Raw genomic sequence first — 26,198 nt, forward strand, 5'->3', positions numbered from 1 at the left:
AGTCTTCGAAAGGGGAATAGGCGTAATCCTGGTCCTCAGAGTGCTCTGATAATCTGGATCTTTTGTCAGAGGGGGGGTGAGAACCCCTGATAAGAGTAATCAAATCCTCAGCCATCTTAAGCATCTGTTTTTTAGGCATGGGGCCTTGAGAGGAGGTCTGTGGACCCTGTTTTTTTTTTAGTTTTCATGGCTGCTTTAGATTTAGTGAAAGATTTAATAGAGAAGGTGGAAGGCCTGAAGACACCTTCAGAAATGGCAGGCCTGACTAAATTCTGAGTTTCCCCGCCAAGAGTGGCGTCGGTATCTGCAGTAGGAATGGGGACAGAGGAGCCTGCGACCTTGGGTACTGAAGTCACCGGTAATGTAGTTTCATCGGTACTCAGGGGCTGCGTAGGCACCTCGCTGAGAACCGGAGAATCGGTAGTCGGCCTAAGCGTGGTCTCAGTACTCAGTGCGGACCTCGGATGTCGGTCCTTATCTTTGCGTCTTTTGCTCAAAACTTGAGTCAGAGTATCCGACATGATATAATTAAATTTTTTGCCAAAATAATGAAGGGCGAACTCTGCCCTGCGCTTAATAGTGCGCTTGTTGAATCTAGCACAAAAACGGCAGGCCGAGATGTTGTGGTCTGGGCCTAAGCAAGGTATACAGAAAGAGTGGAAATCCTTATGCGGTATTTGCTTCCCACAAGAAATGCAATTATTAACTTTGTCTGACATCGGTCTGAGGCAAGAAAAGTTTCAACGGGTACTTAGCTTTAAAGAAGACTTCGGCTGAAATACTTTCGTAAATCTCAGGAGCTGGCCGACCGGCACTTGCGAACTGCTTCTGCTTCAGGCACCGCGCGGCAAGAAAGACTGAAGAAAATGGCATCAGCTGCCTCTTTTATACCCCTACCGCACTGACGACAACCGACGCCGGACCTAGACTTTGGAATTCGGCCGACCGAGGACCCACCTGACAGCAGGATAACCCGTCTGTAATGACTGCAGCTGTATGCACGATGAACGTCTACCCATGAACACAAGGTGAGCACCAGCTTAGAAGATCTATACACCCAAACACAAGATGGCTATCAGCTTTGGAGTCAAACCTTTGGGAGCAGGGTGAACAATAGCTTAGGAACCTATACCCTTGGCAAAGGGTGAGCATCGGCTTAAGAACCTATATCCTTGGCAAAGGGTGAGCATCAGCTTAACCTATATCCTTGGCAAAGGGTGAGCATCAGCTTAGGAAACTATACTCCTGGCAAAGGGCGACTGCCAGCTTAGAAATCTATACCCTTGGCAAAGTGTTAGCACCAGCTTAGAAGCCAATCCTTTGGGCACAGGCTAAGCACCAACCTAGGAACCTATCCTTTGGCCAAAGGGTGAGCACCAGCCTATAAATCTATCTTTTTAGCACATGGTGGGCACCAGCACGGGAACCTATCCTTTGGGCACAAGGTGAGCACCAGCTTCCTACCCTATCCTTTGGGCACAAGGTGAGCACCAGCTTCCTATCCTTTTGGAAACAAGATGAGCACCAGCTTCCTACCCTATCCTTTGGGCACAAGGTGAGCACCAGCTTCCTATCCTTTTGGAAACAAGATGAGCACCAGCTTCCTACCCTATCCTTTGGGCACAAGGTGAGCACCAGCTTCCTATCCTTCTGGTCACAAGGTGAGCACCAGCTTCCTACCCTATCTTTTGGTCATAAGTTGCGCACCAGCATGGTAACCTATCCTTGGGCACAAGGTGAGCACCAACTTCCTACCCTATCCTTTGGGCACAAGGTGAGCACCAGCTTAATACCCTATCCTTTGGGCACAAGGTGAGCACCAGCTTAATACCCTATCCTTTGGGCACAAGGTGAGCACCAGCTTCCTACCCTATCCTTTGGGCACAAGGTGAGCACCAGCTTCCTACCCTATCCTTTGGGCACAAGGTGAGCACCAGCTTCCTACCCTATCCTTTGGGCACAAGGTGAGCATCAGCTTCCTACCCTATCCTTTGGGCACAAAGTGAGCACCAGCTTCCTACCCTATACTTTGGGCACAAAGTGAGCACCAGCTTCCTACCCTATCTTTTGGGCACAAGGTGAGCACCAGCTTTCTACCCCATCCTTTGGGCACAAGGTGAGCACCAGCTTTCTACCCTATCCTTTTGGCACAAGGTGAGCACCAGCTTCCTACCCTATCTTTTGGGCAGAAGATGAGCATCAGCCTGGTAAAATATCCTTGGGCATAAGGTGAGCACCAGCTTCCTACCCTATTTTTTGGTCACAAGGTAAGCACCAGCTTGGTAACCTATCCTTGGGCACAAGGTGAGCACCAGCTTAGAAGCCTCCAACAGTTCTAACCCGGTTTCTACTGCAGATTCAGCAGTAATCTTCAGGACTATCCCAATTCTCCAGTCTACATGGGAAGCTAATCTGTTCCTCTAAGACAAACTACACTGTCTATGTGGTGAAAATGATTAATGACGATAAGACAATCACTACTGGGCCTTTAGCCACTAATACTTCAAGTGTTAACATCAACAAGACAATATAAGCAGCTCTGCCAACTTAAACATTGCATACTACACACTTGCTTATCAATGTATGTTCTCTAATATCACAGTTCCTATGATCTTTACCTTAATTGAACAGAGGACTGTATTTCTGATCTGGCCAAGATCATACCTCAAGATAGACCTTAGCACTCAATGAGTTACGCATTTATCAAATGAATTATTAAACTGATTTCCATATTAAAAATTTTACTGTTATTCTAGAGAAATCCATGAGAAGGGCATGAAGACACCACACCGCAAAGAAAGTTTGGATGTCTCCAACTAAGCATATGGAACAATCATCACTCAAGTAATTTTATCAGCTTACTTACAAAAACGTTGTTGCCTCACAACAAGAGGTTCTCCCGTTCGATTTTCGGCATGGGTGGGGAGTGCCTTCTGTGTTGAGTCTGCATGTCCTCCCCGCGGTCAAATGGGCATTCGAAAGACATGCGTTGAATGGGTGTGCCTTCGTTGAAGGTTGGGCGTCGGGCTGGCAACTCGACACCATAAAAAACTACCAATCATTAGTGGACCGGAGTTCCGCTATGGCGACCCTAACCGGGAAAAGCTGAAAGACAAACAACAACAACTTACAAAAGAGTAGAAACAAAACCCTACATTCACAAAAGACATGAAATGTGGAGTAGTAAATTAATTTAAGGCCTATGAACTGGCCAATATAAAATTCATACGCCTGCTGAATATGTGCACACCACAGATGGAAAACAGATCCACTGAAGACAAAATGAAAAACTACTCACCGAAACCTGGTTAAACCCAAATACAGAATGTTGTGAGCTGCAACGTACAGGAGGAGTTGAATTCACTTTCCGAAATACTGTCATTTCCACTCCTCCCCCAGGATCCCTGCAATCAAAATGGTCACATTTAAAAGCATAATCAAAACAGGCAAGACATATAAAGGCATACAACAGAAGCTTTAATAAATAAATACTAATTTGGCAACCAGGTAGGTGGGACTGGTCCAGAAACCTTTTTCAGATGTGACCCAGTCTCACAGGCAATGAACAATGCAAGTAAAGTCAAGTTATACACTTCAAATATAACAGATTGTTAGGTTTACATAGTTGTAAAACTTTTAGATAGTTCAAATATAGTTTTATACAGTAGAATGTCAAACAGTTCTTCTACACTTCTAATAATGTAGTAGGCTTACATTAGATTTATCTGTTTACATGAGTTGGTCAAAAGAAATTGCTTTTTAAATGTATAAAACAAAATTTCCTTGGGGGGGACATTAAATGGGAGTGAGTAAAAAAGCAGAGATAGGCCTATAGACTAAGAAAAGGACACAAAAGTAAGAAGAAATAAAAAGCAAAGGAGTTGACAGACTAAGCATTTTTAGAATTTTAAGCTTTGTAAACAGTCTATCCATTATCCCTACAGCAGCTGAAGAAATGCTCAGAAAGTTACTTCTTAAACTTGGTAAGACTGTCTTGATACCTTGTTTCAGTTTGCACTTTATTCCAGACAGCTGGGCCTGTTCATGACAAGGCTTGTTTACTAAGGACTGTTTTAAAACGGGGGATGGTTAAGCGATACATTCTCCTGGGAATTCCTTAGTTAGTAGGATTGTTCCCCGATTAGGAGTTCTCATAGGGGGCAGTTGCACTCCTTTAGAATTTTTCTTAGTAATGTGCACAGAAAATAACTGGACCTTTTAGTAATAAGTAGCCAATTTATGTTACTTAGAAGGCTGCAGCAGTGTACTAGAGTGTCAGCAAGTGGGCAAATCTGGCAATTTAACTCACAGATGAAATGTTTGAGTGTTACAAGCAGAGTGTAGACAGTACAGGACAACGTTCTAGTTTAGGGTGAAAAGGTGGGACATTCTTGGCCATTACTTTGTGACCAGTGGGACATAGGAGATATGACATCCTATAGTAGAGTTTTAATAGAGAGAAGACTTTATTAATATCAGTGTGAGTAGCGAAGCTTAACGCAGGGTCAAAGGTTAGGCCTACGTATTTGTACTAGGCTACAAAAGGAATAATATGCATGTTACTGTCTGAGACAGTAAAGAAAGGAACTCAAGGGGCTCTGGGAGGGAAGGGGAAATCTTTTTTTGGTTAATTTGGAGTTTATTTTGTTCACACTATTAAAGATCAGTGAAGGATTGCTGGAGCAGAAATTGCACGACTGTGGGACATCTATTTGTCTAGAGTATCATCTGCACAGAGGGAAAGGTTAAGTTCAGTTAAGTCGTCAGTAATATTATTAATGAATAAAGAAAACAGTACTGGACCTAGAACAGATCCCATTCCATCAGTGGACAGCTGGTTGTTACAGTTAACCTGAATGGCCAGAATTTTGCAGTCAACTGTTTCAAAGGTATGGGTCATTCCCACAAAAATACAGACTGCAAGGAGACAGTCATTTAGGTCATTATAGGTATTGTCAGTTGCTGACAGCATACTCGTGGTTGTGTTAAAATCATTTCTAAATCCACACAGACAGAAGCCCATCATTATTAGTGTTCATGTAGCTGTTTAAGAACTTTTTCAAAACATTTTGCAAGACAGCAAAGAGTGAAGTTCTGTCAGAAATCTTCATGAGTTTTTGGGTTGGGGAACCTTAGGAAGAGGAATAATGATGTTGTGAGAGGTTATAAGTAAAAGTTAAAGGTTTGGCTGCTTTGTCTCCTCATAGGATCATGGGCAAATACCCTAGATACCCTTGTGGGTCATTTTAAGCATATACAATTTCCCTTTCAAAGGTGAAAAATCAAACCCTGTAGCTTGTGTTTGTGAGGTAAACACCTTAACCATTATGACAACCCCCCCCCCAAGTAAAGCACTTGAGGTGGAGTGCTGTGAAGGTAGAGGTAAGAGGGATTGAACTTCAATCTTTTCTTTCTCAGACACAGCTTCAGAGTGGAAGGCGGCTGCAAAAATGTACACTTGAGCAGGAAGATTACTTTGAGCAGTTTGTTGGTTAGAGCAATGGTTAAGAAATGTGTTAGCAATGGTTTCAACAGAACAAATTATAAAGTTTCTTTAATCCCCTGATGTATATGTGGTACAGTTGTTAAGAGACATTATCAGAGAAAGAGAAATAGAGAGGTGGATTTGGAAACCTGTCTTATTAGGTGCATAACTTCTGTCCAAATTTTGAAGGGATTGTTGGCGGCAGACATAGCTTACTTCTAAGATAAAAAACTGTGGCTGAGTTTGTAGCAATTCTTGTTTGTTTTCTTAAAGACATTTCTTGTAGAAAACATATTAGATGTTTTTCGATCGGGTAGAAAAGCTTAGGAGGATATTACATAGACTTTCTGGGTAGAAGTTTTTTTTTCCATTTATCTAATGAGAGCTTGGACTTCAATAAGCCAAGGGTAATTCTGGCCTCGTAGCCTCCTTCCTACTACGTAAACAAGGAAAGATAAGAGAGTTCAAGATAGAAGAAAGGGCATCAATGAACTCTAACAAGGTACTTTCAGGATCATCTACTTGGTAAAGGGGAGAACTGATTAAATCTAGAACTCAATCAAGCATAACCATTTTGTGTGGAAGGAAATGTTAACCAGTCATATTTGGAGTGTAGGTTTTACAGTTTTGAAGGACCACTAGACCGTGGTCACTTAGGAAGTTTGGCAGAAAGTACAGTTGCCTGTCACACAGTTAGTGGTGCCCTGCTACCCTATCTATGGCAGTCTACCAAAGCTCAGGGCTCCTCCCTCTGTCTATGGGTGTGGCGGACAGATCACCTGACAACACAGACTGCCTTTCAGACCAAGAGACAGGACCCTTTCAGTTTTCTAAGGTCAAGAAGAAAGAGAAGATGAAAACACAAGCTTGCGGGCACTTGCTGTTACAAACCAAAGAGCAGCAACAATAGACAATCATGAAGGTAAACTGAATCTGTAAACCACAGCGAAAGAAAACAAAATTGCAGAGTCTGGAACCGCCAAGCAACTGGATAACAAATTTAATAATACAAAGCTTTCAGGTACAAAAACCCTTCAGTGTATTCTCAAAATATCCTGTACTGAAAATACACTGAAGAAGGGTTTTTGTACCCAAAAGCTTTGTATTATTAAATTAATTTACGTTATCCACTTGCTTAACATTTCCAGAGTTTGCAATTTTGTTTTCTGTTACAAATCAAATGACAGACAGACACACACACACACACACACACCCCCCAAAAAAAAAAAAAAAAAAAAAAAGGCTGAGCATCCCTCAATGACAGCTCCAACACCAAACTACATACATCCACATAAGGCAATGTGTTCTATGAACGCCTGCTGTTACAGGTAAGTAGGAAACAACTGTACTATGTTCAGCAAACACACTGCCTTACTGGAATATGAGTAGATTACCAATGTTTACCCTAGCTGGGGCGAGCATGAATAATGTTCTATTAGCCCCTGGAGATCAGTCCTAGCAAAGCCTGCTCTGGATTTAGAAAAGGTATCCAGATTGTAGTGCTTCATAAAAGGTATGGACATAGGACCAAGTTGCTGCCTCTAGAATACTGCTACAGTCCACTCATTTCCAATAAACCACTGAAAAGGAAAGACGTGGTGGAAAGTGCCTTTAAGTGGCTTGGATATGCCTTGTCAAGTAGGTGTAACAAAACAGAATACAAGAGGACAACCAAAGTGCTTAGAGACAACTTCACCCTTATTTGTTCATGTGTAGGAATTAAAAAGTCTTTCAGCCTTCCTGAAGGGTTTCTATATGTCATGGTAGTACCTGAGCTGCCAATGTATATACAAGGCATGAAGTATCATGAAAGCTTGCAGCTCAAGAGGCTCACCCTGCAGGTGTCAGAGCAATAAAACAGGTTTTCCACATTAAGAACTTCAGATCAGCCTACGCTGCAAGTTTGAAATGTGGCAAGGTCAATTTTTCCAGAAACATAATAGAGATCCCACAAAGGACAAATTTGCTTACAAGAGGTTCTCATATGCAATACTCCTTTCATGAACTGTTTTACCAGAACAGACCGAAGAGAGGGATCCATTGGCAAACAATCAGAGATAGCAGATAAATGCCCCTTAATGGACACATACGATAAGCCATCCTGAAGTAGCTCTCACAAAAATTTCAAGTTCCGAGGAATGTTAACCTCAAAGGACCCTCAGTTTCCATTCAGGCACCACGTAGAAAAACCAATCCATTTGCAAACATCAGATTTTCAAGAAGCAGGTTTTCTGGTCTGCTTTAACACCTGCTGCACATCCTCAAGCAACAAGTGTCTAAACGGAGTCAAGATTCAATCAACCAGGCTGCTAAATGTAGTTGCTCCAAACCAGGATGTGCCAGTCACCCCTGAGACTGTGTAAGCAAATCCAGTCTGTGGTAATTGCCCTTAGCCAGTAACATTAGAAGGGAGAAAGTACAGTTGTGTACACTTACCATAAATGCAGATGTTTGAGTGTATTCACTGCTGCAGTCATCACATTTGGGTCATTTGCTTGCAGTAGCCCTCAGTCGGCCTGATTATCAAGGTCTTGGGTCCTGCATCGGTTGCTGTCTCATCTTCCATGACATCAGGTAGTCAGGGGTATAAAGCATGCAGCCGATGCCATTACATGAGTTTTTCTTGCCCCAGATGTCAGGTGCCCCCATAATGGGAAGCAATTATATACAAGGTTACACCTCCCAACAAAAAAGCAAATACACCAAAAAGCTTTAAGCATAGCAAAGAAGAATAGCGGTATAGACAATAGAAGTCAGGGGGCTGGAGGGAGGGTAACCAGGACTGCAACAGTGAATACACTCGAACATCTACATTTATGGTAAGTGTACACAACTGTACTATGTTCTTCGTGTTTCACTGTTGCAGTCATCACATTTGGGTAGATTCCCCAAAGCTAAGGATGGAAGGAGATAATTAGGTAGCATTAGGACCAGCTATAATGCCCTGCAAGACTGCAGTGGCAAAGCCAGCTCTGGATTTAGAAAATATTGGCAAGTGGTAATGCTTGGTGAAGGTATGTACAGAACTCCAGGTAGCAGCTTCTAGGATGTCCCTGGTAGGGACACCTCTGAGAAAGGCTGTAGAGGTAGATGCAGCCCTGGTTGAATGTTGTCTTATACCCTGTGGGGTAGGTTTTCCATGATGCTTATAGCAGAAATGAATGCAATGGCCTATCCACTTAGAAATGGTTTGCTTTGAAATGGCCTTCCCCTCTGCCCCTGCAGCAAATGTGCAACCAGCAGCTGTTCAGATTTCCTGAGAGGCTTAGTCCTGTCCAAGTAAAATCTAAGTTGTCTGTGCACGGCCAAGGAGTGCGGTATTCGTTCTCCTTTGTTCTGAGGATTAGAAAAGAAGGTTGGCAAATGAATGGACTAATTAAGGGCCACACTGGATACCACCTTGGGCAAGAAGGAAGGATTGTTCCTAAGGGACACCCTGTCAGCATGAAAGATGATGAAAGGCTCCACTGCCATGAGGGCCTGTAATTCAGACACCCTTCTTGCTGAAGTGATGGCTAGAAGGAAGGCTGTTTTCCAAGAAAGGAATTTCAACTCTGCATTTACAGATGGCTCAAAGGACGGTAGAGTTTTTCCAATACAAAGTGAAGGTCCCAGGCTGGAGTAGGGGCTCTCCTGGGTGGTCTTAAGTTTTTGGCCCCTCTGAGGAATTGCTTCAGCAGTGGATGAGAGAAGAAGGGTTGGTTCTGTATTGTAATGAGCTGAATTGGCTGAGGCATGAATTATGATGGAGGAAAAGGAAAGGCCCTTGTGAAGCATCTCAGTTAAGTATTGAAGAATATGGGGTAAATTGGGTTCTGCTGTGCCCATCCCCTAAGTTTGGCTCCAGAACAATAATCTTTCCATTTTTCAGGACAGGATTTTCTAGTACTAGGCCTCCTTGCCTCCAGAATGACATCCATCACTTGCTTACTGAGAGATGGTAAAGGAGAGAGCAGGTAATTAGCCAAGCTGCCAGGTTCAGGGTTTGAAGTTGTGGGTGCAGAATTTGGCCCTCCTGCTGGAACAGCAGAGCACGGGTCTGAGGCAGGTGCCATGTTGCCAACAGTGATGCACTGAGCAAGAGGGGGGTACCAGTGTTGCCGTGGCCAGTGTGGTGCAATCAGTATTGTCCTTGGTTTGTCCTGTTTGATCTTTAGTAATACCTTGGAGAGGAAAGGCAGAAGGAAAAAGGCATAAACTGATGGTGAAGGACAGGGCATCCACTTTCCAAGCTTGTTTGTGGGGAGTCCCTGTGCAGAATTTGTCCAATTGTAGTTCTGGGGGGAGGCAAACAGGTCTACCTCTGCGCTCCCCCATTTGTTTCTCAACATGTTGAATATCTTTGGTTCCAGTTTCCACTCGTGTGGGTCCATGAGATTTCTGCTTAGGTCATCTGCCAGTGTATTTAGCTTTCCTGGCAGGAATTGAGCCTGCAGGTGCACTTGGTAGCTCAAGGCTGTGTTCCACAGAGCCATGGCTGGTCTGCAGAGAGGGCAAGAGTAGGTTCCCCCTGCGTATGTACCACGTAACAGTGGTGTTGCCCGTTTTTACCAATAATTGTTCTGGAAGTATGTGGTCCTTGAAGGCTGTCAGAGCGTTCTGTACAGCTAACATTTCTTTTTGATTGATATGCAAGTGCAATTGATTTGGGTTCCATTTGCGTTGAATGCACTGCCCTGCCAAGTGAGCCCCCCATGCATAGTCTGATGAGTCTGCTAGGGTTTGGGCGGCAGGGGGTAGAGTGAATGGCAGTCCCTTGTTTTGGTGGCAAGCCTCTGCCTACCAAAGGAACTCTATCCATAGACAAGGTATGATAGGAATCATTGATTCGAGATCATGAGAATGTTGACACCATAGGCTTTTTAGATACCACTGTAGTTTCCTCATATGCAGTCTTGCATATGGAATTAGTAGAATGTAAGAGGCCATGAACCCCAGGGCTTGCTGTATTTTCCTTGCAGATAGCTGGGTCTTTGTGGCCAGTAATTTGAAGTAGACTGTCAATTGAATTTGTTTCTCTGGCGTGAGGTAGGCTATCTGGAAAGTTGTATTCAAGCTTGCTCCCAGGAATACAATTTGTTGGCAGGGTACGAGATGTGATTTCTTTTCGTTTATGGTGTACTCCAGAAACGTTAGCAAATTCTTTACAAATGCCAGATGATTTAATAGTATGTCCTGGCTTTCTGCCTGAATTAGACAATCATCCAGATATGGGTATATTTGAATATTTCTTTGCCTGCAAAATGCAATGATTGGAGCTAGGCACTTTGTGAATACCCAGGGTGCAGTAGATAAGCCAAATGGCAGTGCACAGAACTGATAGTGCATGTAGCCTGCTCTAAAGCGTAGGTATCTTCTGCAGGATTCCCTTATTGGGATGTGCAGGTAGGCTTCCTTTAAATCCAGTTTTGCCAACCAGGCATCTTTGCCTAGCATGGGAAGCAGCTGATGAAGAGTTATCTTGAATTTTGGCATTACCAAAAATGTGTTTAGGACAGACAGGTCCAGGATAGGATGCCAAGAATTGCCTTTTCTGGGTACCAGGAAAGTCTAGAGTAGAAACCTTGCCACCATTCTTCTTCTGGGACAGGTTGACTAACCCTGATGCTTAAAAGAGAGAGGACTTGCTTTTCAACCTCTGCCCACTGATTTGGGGTAGGTCTGGCTAACCGTTTGGGGTTGTTAAGGAGAGGAAGTGGAATCTATATCCTTGGGAAATTATATTTAAAACCCCTTTTGTCCTGTGTAATGAGTTCCCAATTTTTTGCAGGCAGGGCAATCTTTCCCCCTAAAGGGACAGTCAGTTGAGCAGGGCTTGGAAGGTTTAAAGTTAAGTCACGGAGACAGTTTACCATATGGGGAGTCTTACTACTTCCTGCTTTGGAAGTGGGAGCCCCCCACTGCTTATGCCTGGGAGTACCTTGGGACTGAAGCCTGGGTGTTCTTCTGGTTCTGGGTTTGGACTGAGAAGGCCTGGAAGAGGCAGGAAAGGACCAATTCTTAGATGGACAATGCCTACTAAATCTGGGAGGCTGTACTTGCAGGAAATCTTTAACAGTTTGAATATATTTAGCTTTTACCTCCATCTTTTTAAGTAGTACTTCTGCTTTGTTGCCAAACAGGCGGTCTTGGTTTAAGGGAGCACCCAGAATTTAGCTTTAACATGATCTGGCAAAAATTGCTCCTTAAGCCAAGCATGCCTTCTAAGTACAGACCCAGTGACAGCAGCCCTGCAAGATGCCTCTAATGAATCAAAATCACATTGCAAAGTATGTTTTCCAACTTGTTCAGCAGAACACATTAAATCCTGTAAATCTTTGTTTTCAGCACAGTCAGGAATCAATATCATTTTCTGTTTAAGCAATCCAGTAATATGTTGCTGATACTTTAACATATGAAACTGGCAGTTTAAGACCCTAATGGCCAAAGTTGCAGAAGTGTATACCTTCTTACCCAATCTATCCAGCGCCCTGGAATCTCCATCAGATGGGGTAGGATTTTTGGCAGTAGTAGCCTTAATGCCCTTGGGTCCCTGTGAAATAAATGGTCTCAGGATCCGCAGTAGGATTTTTAGAAAGGAAATTGTGAGAGTCAGGTACCCAGTAATACCCATCAGGTTTTCTGGGAGCAGGAGGTAAAGAGTCAGGGGCCAGGCTAGATTCCGAGAAGGCATCATCTACAATGTCCAGTACAGGAGGGACAGCTAAAGGCTTGTGTTGAGACAGGAGTAAAAATTCCCTAAGCCACTTTTTGGAGTCAGAGTAATCCTGGCTTTCCCAGCGAAAATGCTCCCTAAGAGTATGTAAGGTTTCACCAAAAGAGAAATCCTCTGGAGGGTAAGCAGAGGGAATGGAGTCCTTTGCATCAGAATCCTCATAGGGAGATAAGGGCAAATCCTGGTCATCAGAGAAAATAGAAATTTCAGAATCCTGATCAGAAGAATCAGAAGGAAAATCAGTCCTAGGTTCTTAGAGGGGGAAGCGTGGCTACCCCTAATTAGAGTAACAAGGTCTTCAGCCATTCTTATCATTTGTTTTTTAGGCATTAAGGCCTGACCATGCAGTCTGAGAGCCGGTTTTCTAGGCATGGATCGAGTTTTAGGCCTTAAAGAAGATGGCGTCTGTTTAATATGCAAGTCAGTAGGCCTAAATACACCCTCAGAAGCCGGTGCCTGCAAAGCGGCTCCGGACCCATCCAAGGTAGAGACATCCGCACGTTCCACAGTCAAAGAAGCATCTCTTGGCATTCCAAACTCCAAATGGGTCTCAGTAGAGGCCTGCGAATCTGAAGTAGCAGGTATCAGGAGCTGCAAAAGCGCCTCACTAAGTACCGGCAAACTAGCAACTAGCTTAGGAGAAGCATCGTCGGCCCATTTGGACCTATGCGGTCTGTCTCTGTCTTTATCTTTGCGCTTTTTTCAGAAAGTCGGTAGTCGGGTGGCTTACCAAAGCCATTTCTGGATAATAGAACCAAGTACCAAAATATTTAGATGCGTAAATGAACAGACGACAAATAGTACGAGGTTTGAATAAGGCACAAAACTGACAGCGAGGCAAGTCATGGTCTGGGCCCAAGCAAGGAATGCAGTATGAATGAAAATCTTTATGAGGTATTTGCTTTCCACAAGAAATACAATTGTTAACTTTTACTGACATCGGTTTAGAGCAAGAAAAAGGCTCCCCAATGGGGTACTTAGCTTAGTTGAAGACTTCAGATCTGAAACTCGAAAACAAAAATTTCAGGAGTTGGCCGACCGGCACTTGCGAAAGTATAGTTGTATACACTTACCATAAATGTAGATGTTAGAGTATCTTCACTGTTGCAGTCATCACTGTAGGGTTCTTCCTGCCGGCAGGCAGTCCTCGGTTGGCCAGAATCCCAAAGTCTGGGTACGGCATCGGCTGTTCAGTCATGCTCCCTGACGTCAGAGCGCTATGAGTAGAAAGCTGCCAGCCGACACCATGTTCTCCAGTTTTTCTTGCCCCAGATGTCAGGTGCCCAAAAATGAAGGCCAATAGTAAAACAAAAAAGTAATATACAACAAACCCCCATACCCTGAAGCAAATACACCTCAGAAGAAGGGTGAAGTAGGAAACTACACTAATGAAAGTGTAAGAGGGGACAGGAGGGAGGGTAACCCAGACTGCAACAGTGAAGACACTCGAACATCTACATTTATGGTAAGTGTACACAACTGTACTATGTTCATCGTGTTTCACTGTTGCAGTCATCACTGTAGGGTTGAATCCCAAAGCTGAGGTAAAGGGTGGTGGTTATAAAGTAGAAGGGGCGGCTAGAAGGCCGTGCAAGACTGCAGAAGCAAAGCCTGCCCTAGACTTAAAGAGGGAGATTATAGTGCTTACAGAAAGTATGCACTGAACTCCAAGTTGCAGCTTCCAAAATATCTTTGGTAGGTACTCCCCTGAGAAAGGCAGCTGATGTAGCAGCAGCTCTGGTAGAGCGAGTCCTAATCTTTCCTGGGATTTGCTTTCCATGAGAGTAACAAAATCTGATTCCATGAGCAATCCATTTAGAAATGGTCTTTTTTGAAATAGCTTTGCCTTGGGAATTTGTTGCATAAGAAACAAACAGTTGCTCTGTTTTCCTGAAATTCTTGGTTCTGTCCAGGTAAAAACGAAGTTGTCTGTGTACATCCAAGGAATGCAAGATCCTTTCCCCCTTATTTTGTGGATTAGTGAAAAAAGTTGGCAGGTGAATAGTTTGATTTAAAGCCACTTTGGAAACTACTTTAGGCATGAAAGTAGGATTAGTCCGCAAAGACACCCTATCTTGGTGAAAAATAATATAAGGCTCCACAGCCATGAGTGCTTGTAACTCCGAGACTCTCCTGGCTGAAGTCAAAGCCAGCAGGATAGCTGTCTTCCATGATAAATACTTAATATCAGATGTAGCAGCAGGCTCAAAATGAGGCAGAGTAAGTTTTTCCAGAACATAGTTGAGGTCCCAGGCAGGTATGGGTGGTGTCCTAGGGGGCCTTAAATTCTTTGCTCCTTTGAGAGATGGTTTCAGAAGTGGATGTAAAAAGATTGGAGGATCTGTATTGTAATGTGCAGAGATAGCTGAGGCATGTATTTTTATGGAGGACAAGGATAAACCCTTATGAAGCATGTCTGTCAGGTAAAGTAAAATTAGTGGGATATTAGGAATGAGGGGATCCGAATCCTGAGCATGCATCCAGGTGCAAAATCTCTTCCATTTACCTGCATAAGATTTTCTAGTGCTAGGCCGTCTGGCTTCTAAGATGACATCCATGACCTGTTTGGGAAGGAAAAGATTAATCATAGACCCCGAATTCGCCAGGCTGAGAGTTTTGACATGAGAGTGCAGAACCTGGCTCTGGTGTTGGGACAAAAGATTTGGAATCGGAGGTAAAATCCAAGGTGGCTCCTGGGATAGATTCATCAGTGTTGAGTACCAGAATTGACGAGGCAGATGTGGGGTAAAATCATCATCTTGGGCTTGTCCTGCTTGATCTTTAATAACACCCTTGGTAGAAGAGGTAGTGGCAGAAAGGCATACCCCAAGAGGTTTCTCCAACTGAATGATAGTGCAACCACTTTCCATGCAAGTTTGTGAAATGTCCTTGTGGAAAAAATCTGTAACTGGTGGTTGAGGGGTGATGCAAATAGATCTATGTCCGGGCAGCCCCAGGCCTCTGTAATTATCTTGAATATTTGGGTGTCTAGCATCCACTCGTGTGGGTCTGACAGGTTTCTGCTCAGGCTGTCTGCCAGAGTATTTTGTTTCCCTGGCAGGAACTGAGCTTGTAGATTCACTTTGCAAGCAAGAGCTGTGTTCCATAGAGTCATGGCTAGTCTGCAAAGGGGGTAGGAGTGTGAACCCCCTTGCTTGTTTATGTACCACATAACTGTGGAGTTGTCAGTCTGTATCAGTAGTTGTCCTGGTTGTAGAAGATCCCTAAAAGCCAAGAGGGCATTTTATACAGCTAACATCTCTTTTAAATTGATGTGTAGGAACTTCTGATCCTCTGTCCAGAAACCTGGCAGACCTTTTCCCTGCAAGTGGGCTCCCCATGCGTAATCCGAGGCGTCCGTGGTTAACACTTGGCTGGCTGGAGGCAGACTGAAGGCTTTCCCTTTGTTGTGAAGACATGCCATGGCCCACCAATGGAATTCCTTTTGTAGGCAAGGCAAGACAACAATCTGTGTGTCTAGACTGTGGCAATGCTGGGACCATACACTTTTTAGGTATCATTGTATTTTTCTCATATGTAGTCTTGCATTTGGTATGAGAAGGATGCAGGAGGCCATGTAACACAAAGCCTGCAGGAATTTCCTTGCAGTTAGCTGAGTTATTGACGCCAAGGTTTTGAAAGTTGAAGCCAGTTGTGGTTGTTTTTCGGATGTCAGGAATGCCATCTGGCTTGCTGTGCTTAGAAAAGCACCCAGAAAAGTTATCTGTTGTGTGGGTGTCAAATTTGACTATGTTCACAGTGAATCCCAGGTACTTGAGAAGATTTTGAACAAATTCCAGAAGCTGGAGTAAGACATCCTTGCTGTCTGCTTGAATAAGGCAGTCGTCCAGATAAGGGTAAATTTGAATTCCCTTGAGTCTGCAATAAGCTACTACTGGTGCCAGGCACTTGGTGAAGACCCTGGGCGCGGTAGACAAGCTAAAGGGCAGCGCAGAGAATTGGTAATGTTTCGAGCCAGCATTGAACCTGAGGTATTTTCTGCACTCCTGTCTGATAGGGATGTGTAGGTAAGCCTCCTTTAAATCCAATGTCACCATCCATGCATTTTTGCTCAACATTGGCAGGAGCTGCTGCAGGGTAAGCATCTTGAACTTTGGTATCTCAGGAAAGTGTTTAAAACTGACAGGTCTAGGATGGGTCTCCATGAATTTTGCTTTCTGGGAACTAGAAAGAGCCTTGAGTAAAAGCCTTGCCCCATCTCTGATTGTGGAACCAGTTCTATGGCCCTCGAAGGATCCCACCTGGTTTAATGCCTCTGACCACTGGTGTTTTGGTAGGTCTGGCCATCCGTTTGGTCTTGGCAAGGTATGAAAGTGGAATTTGTAACCCCTTCAAACTACATCCAAAACCCACTTGTCTTGGGTTATGCAAGTCCAATTTTGTTGAAAAAGAGAGAGTTTTCCTCCTAGAGGGGCTTCCAGGAGAGAAGTTCCTGGAGCCATGCAGGGGGAGTCATTGAGCCTGTTTTCTATAAGATTGAGGTCTGTCCTCTCCACCCCTGGGGGTGGAAACACTCCACTGTCTAGGTCTGTAAGAGGTCTGTGCTTGGGCCCTCCCTCTGGAGCCTATATCTACCCCTCTGAGGCCTGTCCGAGCTGGGAAAGGACCAATTTTTTGTTGGCCAATTTCTGCTAAATCTTGGGGGCTGAACTTGTAAGAAATCCTTAACCGTTTGCATGGATTTTGCCTTATCCTCCGTTTTCTTTATCACCTCTTCAGCCTTAGGCCCAAACAAAACATTATGCTGAACAGGAGCATCCAGTAACTTTGCTTTCACTTGATCAGGTAAGTTTTGTTCCTTTAACCAAGCATGTCTTCTAATGACTGTGCCAGAGGCCTCCAAGGCATCAAAAAGTACAGTTTTGTACCTACCATAAATGTAGATGTTCGAGTGTTCACCCTGCTGTAGTCATCACACTTGGGTTATCCTGTCGTCAGGCGGTCCCGCAGTCGGCCGGAATTCCAAAGTCTTGGTCCGGCGTCGGTTGCTGTCGCTTCTTCCCTGACGTCAGTGCGCCAGGGGTATATATAATGCATCCGATGCCATCTTCTTCAGTTTTTCTTGCCCCAGATGTCAGGTGCCCCCAAAAAGGTGGTCAGTAATTAGTACTAAATAAAGTAATTTTGTTGCACAAACACAAAATCCCTCCAGCTATAAGCAAATACATCAGGAAGGTATTGTATAGATTTAGCCAGTTAGATCAGAGGGGATGGAGGGAGGGTAACCTGGACTGCAGCAGGGTGAACACTCGAACATCTACATTTATGGTAGGTACAAAACTGTACTATGTTCATCGTGTTACCCTGCTGCAGTCATCACACTTGGGAAGAATCCCAAAGCTACGAATGGGTGGAGGAGTTATAGAGGGTTAGAGGAGGCTAGAAGGCCCTGCAGAACTGCAGTGGCGAAGCCAGCCCTAGTCTTAGAGTAAAGTGGTAAGTGATAGTGTTTGGTAAAAGTGTGTACTGAACTCCAAGTTGCAGCTTCCAAAATCTCCTTGGTTGGTACCCCCCTGAGGAAGGCTGTAGATGTAGCTGTTGCCCTGGTAGAGTGGGGCCTAATGGTAGCAGTAACTGGTTTTCCATAATGGGTATAGCAAAAACGAATGCAATGTCCTATCCATTTTGAAATGGTTTGCTTTGATATAGCCTTCCCCTGTGAAGCTGTAGCATAGGATAGAAAGAGCTGGTCAGATTTTCTGAAAGCCTTAGTTTTATCCATGTAGTAGCGAAGTTGCCTGTGAATGTCCAAGGAATGCAGGAGTCTTTCTCCTTTGTTCTGTGGGTTTGGGAAGAACGTGGGTAAGTGAATGGTTTGATTTAAAGACACACTGGAAACCACCTTAGGCATGAAGGAAGGATTAGTACGTAGAGAAACTCTGTCTTGATGGAAAATGAGGAAAGGTTCCACTGTCATTAATGCCTGCAGCTCTGAGACTCTTCTAGCTGAAGTTATTGCTAGCAGCAGGGCAGTCTTCCATGATGGGAACTGTAGATCTGCAGAGAAAGCTGGTTCAAAGGGAGGTAGCGTAAGTTTTTCCAGAACAAAATTGAGGTCCCATGTTGGTGTAGGTGCTCTCCTGGGGGGCCTAATGTTTTTTGCCCCTCTGAGGAGCTGCCTTAGAAGTGTATGTGAAAATAAGGGTGGTTCTGTGTTGTAGTGGGCTGAAATAGCTGATGCATGGATTTTAATGGAAGAAAAAGAAAGTCCTTTGTGCAACATCTCAGTTAAATACTGTAGAATCTGAGACAGGTGAGGCTTAAGTGTGTTTTGGCCTTTAGTTTGGTTCCACGCACAAAACCTTTTCCATTTGTCCGCACAGGCCTTCCTGGTGCTGGGCCTCCTAGCTTCCAGAATAACATCCATAACTGCTTGGGAAAGAGGAGCTGGCTGGATGTTTAGGTGATTTTCCATGCAGCCAGATTTAAGGTTTTTAACTAGCTGTGAAGAATCTGATTGTTTTGCTGTGTGAGCAAATGGGCAGTTTGTGGTAAAATCCAAGGTGGACCCTGGGCCATATTCCTCAATAGTGGGTACCAGTGCTGGCGTGGCCAGTCTGGGGCTATGAGTATCAGTCGTGGTCTCTCCTTTCTGACTTTCAGAAGCACCTTTGTGAGGAGAGGCAATGGAGGGAAAGCATATACTGTCAGGTTTTTGCCGCTGAATGAGAGTGTGTCCACTTTCCAAGCTTGATGATGAAGTGTCCTTGTACAAAATTTTGTTAGTTGGTAGTTTTGAGGACTGGCAAACAGGTCTATGTCTGGAAGGCCCCATTTTTGAGTTATCATTGCAAATACTTGTGGATCCAGTTTCCACTCGTGGGGATCCATGATGTTTCTGCTGAGGTCGTCTGCCAATGTGTTCTTTTGTCCTGGCAGGAATTGAGCTTGTAAGTGAACTTGGTAAGCCAGAGCTGTGTTCCACAAGATCATTGCTTGCCTGTGTAGAGGGTAGGAGTGTGTACCTCCTTGTTTGTTTATGTACCACAGTACTGTGGTGTTGTCCGTCCTTATTGTAAGTTGTCCTGGATGTAATAGATTCTTGAAGGCTGTCAGAGCATTCTGTACAGCTAGCATCTCTTTTTGATTGATGTGCAGATTCCTTTGATCTGCAGACCATACGCCTTGAACGCACTGTCCTGCCATGTGTGCCCCCCAGGCGTAGCCCGATGCATCTGTTGTCATAGTTTGCCTGGCTGGGGGTAAGGTGAAAGGCTGACCCTTGTTGAGGTGACATGCCAGTGACCACCATAGAAACTCCTGTTGTAGGCAGGGAATGAGAAATATCATTGTGTCCAAGCTGTGTACCACTGTAATTTCCTCATATGCAGCTTTGCAAATGGTATTAGTAGTATGCAAGATGCCATGAAGCCCAAGGCCTGCAGAATTCTTCTTGCAGATAGTTGGGTCTTTGTTGCCATTGTTTTGAAATATTGTGTCAGTTGTAGCTGTTTGTCTGGCGTCAGATAAGCCTTCTGGGCCTTTGTATTCAAGCTGGCACCCAGGAATGTCATATTTTGTGAGGGTACTAGTTTTGATTTCTTTTCGTTTTCCGTGTACTCCAGGCAACTTAGAAGATGTTTTACAAAAGCCAGATGTTGTAAGAGGATGTCCTTGCTTTCTGCTTGGATGAGGCAGTCGTCCAGGTATGGGTATATTTGAATTCCTCTTTGTCTGCAGTATGCAATTACTGGTGCCAGGCATTTTGTGAAGACCCTGGTGGCAGTAGATGAGCCAAAGGGCAGTGCAGACAATTGATAATGGGTTGAACCTGCAATGAAACGGAGGTATCTTCTGTACCTTTGTCTGATAGGGACATGCAGGTATGCCTCCTTGAGGTCCAACGTTACTAGCCATGCTTTCTTGCCCAACATGGGAAGAAGCTGCTGTAGCGTTAGCATCTTGAACTTGGGTACTTGTAAGAAGGTGTTTAGAATTGAAAGGTCCAGAATTGGTCTCCAGGCATCATCCTTTCTGGGAACTAGAAAGAGTCTCGAGTAAAATCCTTGGCCTTGCTCTCCAGTAGGTACCAGATGAATGGCTCTCCTGTCCATGAGAGCTGTAATTTGTCTTTGTGCCTCTGCCCATTGATTTTGTGGCAAGTTTGGCGTTCCTCTTTTCATTGGCAAGGTGTGAAAATGGAATCTGCATCCTCGTGAAATTATGTCTAGGACCCATTTGTCCTTTGTGACAATGTGCCAGTTGTCTGAAAAAAGTGCAAGTTTTCCTCCCAAGGGGGCTGCCAAGAGAGTGTTGCTTGGCCAGATGAGATGCAAGTCATTGAGTTTGCCTTCTGGTAGTTTGGGACCTGTCTTCTCCTCCCTTCTGTGCTGCAGTGCCCCATTGTCGAGGTTTGTACTGGGCTTGTGGTTGTCCTCTGCCTCTTGGACGTCTGTATTTACCCCTCTGTGGCCGGTCAGTAGCTGGAAAGGACCAATTTTTTGTTGGCCAATTTCTGCTGAAGCAAGGGGGCTGTACCTGTAGGAAATCTTTGACTGTCTGCATAGATTTTGCCTTATCCTCCATTTTCTTTAAGACGACTTCTGCTTTAATTCCAAAAAGAACATCCTGCTGTAAGGGAGCATCTAGAAGCTTTGCTTTAACATGATCAGGCAGAGTTGGCTCCTTTAACCAAGCATGCCTGCGTATAACTGACCCAGTGACAGCTGCTCTGCAGGAAGCCTCCAAAGAATCAAACCCACATTGTAAAGTATGTTTGCCCACCTGTTCAGTTGCATGCAACAGATCCTGCATTTCTTTCAATTCAGACTGTTGAGGGAGTGTGCTCATTTTTTGTTTTAACTGAGACATTAGAAATTGCTGATATTTTAACATGTGAAACTGGCAATTTAGTGCCCTCATAGCTAGAGTGGCTGAGGTGTAAACCTTTTTCCCCCACCTGTCTAGTGCTCTGGAGTCCTTTTCAGAGGGTACAGGATTTTTAGCCATAGAAGCCTTAGCCCTTTGGGACCCTGGGAGATGGTCTCTGAATCACCAACAGGACTTTTGTAAAGAAATTTGTGGGAATCCGGCACTCTATAGTATCTGTCAGGTTTGGCCGGAGCAGGAGGCAGGGAGTCTGGGTTCAAACTGGATTCTAAGTAAACATCATCCACAATGTCTAAAACTGGAGGGATGGCAAGTGGTCTGTGCTGGGGAAGTAAGAGAAACTCTCTGAGTCTTTTCCTTGAGTCAGAGTAGTCCTGACCTTCCCAGTGAAAATGTTCCCTCATAGTGTAAAGTTTCCCCAAAGGAGTAATCTTCAGAGGGAGAAGCTGAGGGAATGGAATCCTCAGCATCAGAATCTTCATAAGGGGAGAAGGAGTAATCTTGGTCCTCAGAGGAGCCTGAAGAAATGGACACTTGTTCAGAGGATGCATAATCTTCCTCTTGTCTAGGCCTTTTGTCAGGAGGGGGTTGGGAACCCCCGATTAAAGAGATCAAATCTTCAGCCATTTTGAGCATCTGTTTCTTAGGCATGGGGCCTTGAACAGGGGACTGAAGGGCAGTCCTTTTAGGTTTAATAGGAGTCTTCGTCTTAGGATACGTTTTAAAGGTGAGCGTCATCGGTCTGAAGACGCCTTCAGAAACCACATCTGCAGCACCGACATCTTTTTCAGCAGTGTCATCAGTAGGGGCTGAACAAAATGGCTGCGTCGGCCTAGTACTTTCCGCCAAAAGTTCCGAAACGGTCTCGGGTTCCAGATCTGCGGTAGTCAGGGGCTGCGTAAGAGCCTCACTGAAGACCGGAGAAACGGAGACCGGACCAGCCGAGGCCTCGGAGTCTGGCTTGGGTCTAGGCTGCCTGTCCTTATCCTTGCGTTTTTTGTGCACGCCGGTAGCCGGTTGCTCCGACGGCATAGTGTAGTTAAATTTTCTACCGAAGTAGTGTCGTGCGAAATCAAAGCGTCTTTTTATAGCACGCTTATTGAACCTAGCACAAAAACGACAACTAGTGACGTCGTGGTCTGGGCCTAGGCAAGGTATGCAGTAAGAATGAAAATCCTTATGAGGTATTTGCTTCCCACAAGAAATACAATTGTTAACTTTTTCTGACATCGGTCTGAGGCAAGAAAAGTTTCCTCAACGGGGTACTTAGCTTTATTGAAGACTTCGGTCTGAAATTCGAGTTCGAAAATCTCAGGAGTCGGCCGACCAGCACTTGTGAACTGCTTCTGCTTCGGGCACCGCACGGTAAGAAAGACGGAAGAAGATGGCGTTGGATGCATTATATATACCCCTGGCGCACTGACATCAGGGAAGAAGCGACAGCAACCGACACCGGACCAAGACTTTGGAATTCCGGCCGACTGCGGGACCGCCTGATGACAGGATAACCCAAGTGTGATGACTGCAGCAGGGTAACATGATGAACATCCACAGTGTAAACCATGCTTCCCCACTTGTTCAGTGGCATGCATCAAATCGTGTAATTCCTTATTATCTGCACATGCAGAAATGGTACCTAGCTTTTGTTTCATAACAGACAGTAGAAATTGCTGATATTTTAGCATATGAAATTGACAATTTAAAGCTCTAATAGATAAAGTAGCAGAAGTGTACACTTTTTTGCCCCATCTCTCCAAAGCTCTAGAATCCTTATCTGTCGGAATAGGGTTTTTAGCAGAAGCGGCCTTAACCCCCTTAGGACCCTGAGAAATGGTTTCTGGATCAGCAGTAGGATTTTTGTAAAGGAACTGGTGGGAATCAGGGACCCTGTAATATCTATCGGGTTTAGCAGGAGCTGGAGGAAAGGAGTCAGGAGTTAAATTAGCCTCAGAAAAGGCATCATCCACAATATTCAAAATGGCCGACGACAGGGGCTGCGAAAGTGCCTCACTGATGACGGCCGAACCTGTAGCTGGCTCTGCTAGTAAAACGTAGTCTGATTTGGACCTCGGAGGCCTGTCCTTATTCTTGCGTCATTTGTGAACTCCGGTAGTCGGAAACGTGTCAGACGACATTTTATAATTAAATCGCCTACCAAAGTAGTGAAAAGCAAAATCGTACCTTCGCTTAATTGTACGTTGGTTAAATCTAGCACAAAACCGACAACTAGCTACGTCATGGTCAGGGCCTAAACAAGGAATACAGTAAGAATGAAAATCCTTATGAGGTATTTGCTTCCCACAAGAAATGCAATTATTAACTTTTTCTGACATCGGACTGGAGCAAGAAAAATGTTTCCCCAACGGGGTACTTAGCTTTGTGAAGAAGTAGTAAGTCTTCGGACTGAAGCACGAAAAAATATCAGGAGTCAGCCGACCGGCACTTGCGAACTGCTTTCACCACATGGCAAGAAAGACTGGAGAACATGGCGTCGGCTGGCAGCTTTCTACTCCTAGCGCTCTGACGTCAGGGAGCATGAGTGAACAGCCGACGCCGGACCCAGACTTTGGGATTCTGGCCGATCGAGGACTGCCTGCCGGCAGGAAGAACCCTACAGTGATGACTGCAACAGTGAAACACGATGAACATCTGCTTCGGGCACCACACGGCAAGAAAGACTGATGTAATGGTGTCGGCTGCCTACTTTATACCCCTGACTACCTGATGTCATGGAAGATGAGACAGCAACCGATGCAGGACCCAAGACTTTGATAATCAGGCTGACTGAGGGCTACTGCATGCAGATAACCCAAATTGATGACTGCAACAGTGAAACATGAACATCCAAGACTGTCTGGGGCAATAAGGAGGTCACCAGTAACCTCTGCCAACAATGCTGAGCACCCATTTGTCAGAAACTAATGACAAGTCACCTTTTTGAGAGCTAGATTTTAAGATGGGTCACCTGGAGGGGATTGGGGAAAGATGGGTAATACGACTTGGCATAGTCATAGACTGAAATTGGGGGTTACCCTTTTCGGGAAAGAAACCCTTCTTGTTAGGTTTGGTGGACTTATCCTGCCATTTCCTTTTGGTGCATTAGTTTTTGTTCGGCTGGAATTTTGTTTGTTAGGCCACTGAAAAATATCCTGCTTAACGGAAGAAAACTCAGGAACATGAAACATTTTAGACACCTCTTGCATCCGTTTACCACCATCCCTGTGTTTAAGGATTTCATTAGCTGCTGTAACAAACTTAAAATCAGAATCAAGTGGAGAATTTTTAACTTATCAGAAAAGTTTTGAATGTGCAACCAAGAAAACCTCCTCATCACAACAGACATATCTGCATTTCTAGAAACAGTATCAGCCATTTCAAGACACTTTTTAAAGCAATTTTACATACTTGAGAAAACACTGGACATAATATCATTGACATACTTTTTGCACAGCATGTTAATAATGCAGCAAACTCATCAATACTATACATACACCTTAACACAAACTTCCACATAAAACACTGCTAGTTAAACACCTTAAAGGCTACTGTGCTGAACTGCATCAGCGTCTTTCCCAGACATTCTAGCTACTTGCTTGGCTTATTTGAAAGGGCTGGGTTTTATGAAGACAGTTTTTTTGTTGGAAGATATCGCAAGGGACACAGTAGTCAGATCAACAAACAAGGGGGCTAGGAGAAGTGGCATGGTCAAGAACACCCTGAATTTTTTAAATACTTTTCAGGTAAAGGCTCATTCAACAGGGGAGAATTGCAAGCTTTCTTAAAGACATCCTCCCAAAACTGGGATTAATGCAGGGAAGGACACCATGTCCAGGGCCTCATCTTCTAAAAGATCGCATACCACTGCTGACTTTGGGAGCAGTCAGTTACTGCTCCCAACTGAATACATCTCTAAACCTAACCAGCATCTTGTAAAATGAAAACATCTGTTTGGGTTTCTGCAGCTGTTCGTCCATAGAGGAAGCTGAAGGATCCCACCCTGACACTTTTGAACAGTCAATTCAGAATCCTTTTAAAAATCAAAAATCCCTGGGTGATTGAACAGAGGTATGAACACCATACTTACTCATTACCACAGTTTACACCCAGTAATCAAGTGTCTGAACAACGGCTCAAGACACAGCCAGCAACTTGCATGTAAACGCAGTCAAAGATGGTTGCCCTGCAACTCAGTGGGTCTTGTGTCTCTTTTTTGCATTACACTAGTAGAAGAATCCCCAGTGATGCATTATCAACAATGACAACAGATTCTGCACCCCTGACTTCTATACCTAAAGAGTTTGGTTCGCTCTTTCATGAACCAGGCACAGGTACAACTACGGAAGATGTATCCGACCATCATGTCATGCACAGTTGTGCTACTAACACCACACCAGGGGGCATAGAGACAAAGAAGACAAGTGGTCTGACAGCATGCATAAGACTACTACAGAGTCGCAAGCGCAGTCAGAGGCATTTTTCTTGATTTATTCCAATGTTTTTAGGTACAAAAGGGGTAGACGGGGAGGCACTGCATCAGAGTCCATGAAGTCAGGGAAAAACAATTAAGTCAGATCAATAACAATACTGTCTGCATGGTCAGCCCAGTAAAACAAAATGAAGAAATCTCACTTAAATCTTTCTGTAGGGATACTATTCTGAACCTTGAAATTAATAAAATGACAGTTTCACTAGCAGTTTCAAGCACAAAATATATGCACAAAAGTCCCCTGATTTTGTATAAAAAAGGCTACTTTCAGTTAAATGAATGGATAAAGCCTAAAACAGTACTAGACAAGAAATACACAAACTGATAAAAAAATTGTGTTAGAGATGTTCAGCATACACAAATGGCACAAACTTCAAGATTTAGTTGGAAATAAAGTTCAAAATGCCGTAATCCTGTATAATCTCCTCAAATAATCATAACCCCAAAGAAAAAAAAATGCAATATCAGCAAGTTTTCCTGTACAGACGCAGCTCCTAAGTGCTTTATCCTATGCACAGGTCCCCTTAAATTATCTGCAGTTTGATCCCAGTTATCATTAGTAGTAATATATAATGATCAACCATGGGATGGGGAAGACCTATCTATAACCAAATGGGATGCGTTATTTTGGGCACCAAAGGGAAACTGGCTAGGCTTAAAAT

General features: G+C 44.2%; 1 protein-coding gene across 2 annotated transcripts in view; it reads right to left on the minus strand.

The window, feature by feature from the left end:
* PCNX3 (pecanex 3) overlaps window positions 1-26,198 on the minus strand; it is a 2,517,385-nt gene that overhangs the window by 2,340,804 nt on the left and 150,383 nt on the right. For both annotated transcript variants that reach the window (XM_044060478.1, XM_044060477.1), the window contains exon 3: window positions 3,299-3,404. In XM_044060478.1, the coding sequence (XP_043916413.1) occupies window positions 3,299-3,404 (106 nt within the window). The remainder of the gene's footprint in view (window positions 1-3,298; window positions 3,405-26,198) is intronic.

The sequence above is a fragment of the Protopterus annectens genome, chromosome 2.part0, assembly GCF_019279795.1.
Source record: "Protopterus annectens isolate FY-2018-M chromosome 2.part0, PAN1.0, whole genome shotgun sequence".
NCBI classification, from domain to species: Eukaryota; Metazoa; Chordata; order Ceratodontiformes; family Protopteridae; genus Protopterus; species Protopterus annectens.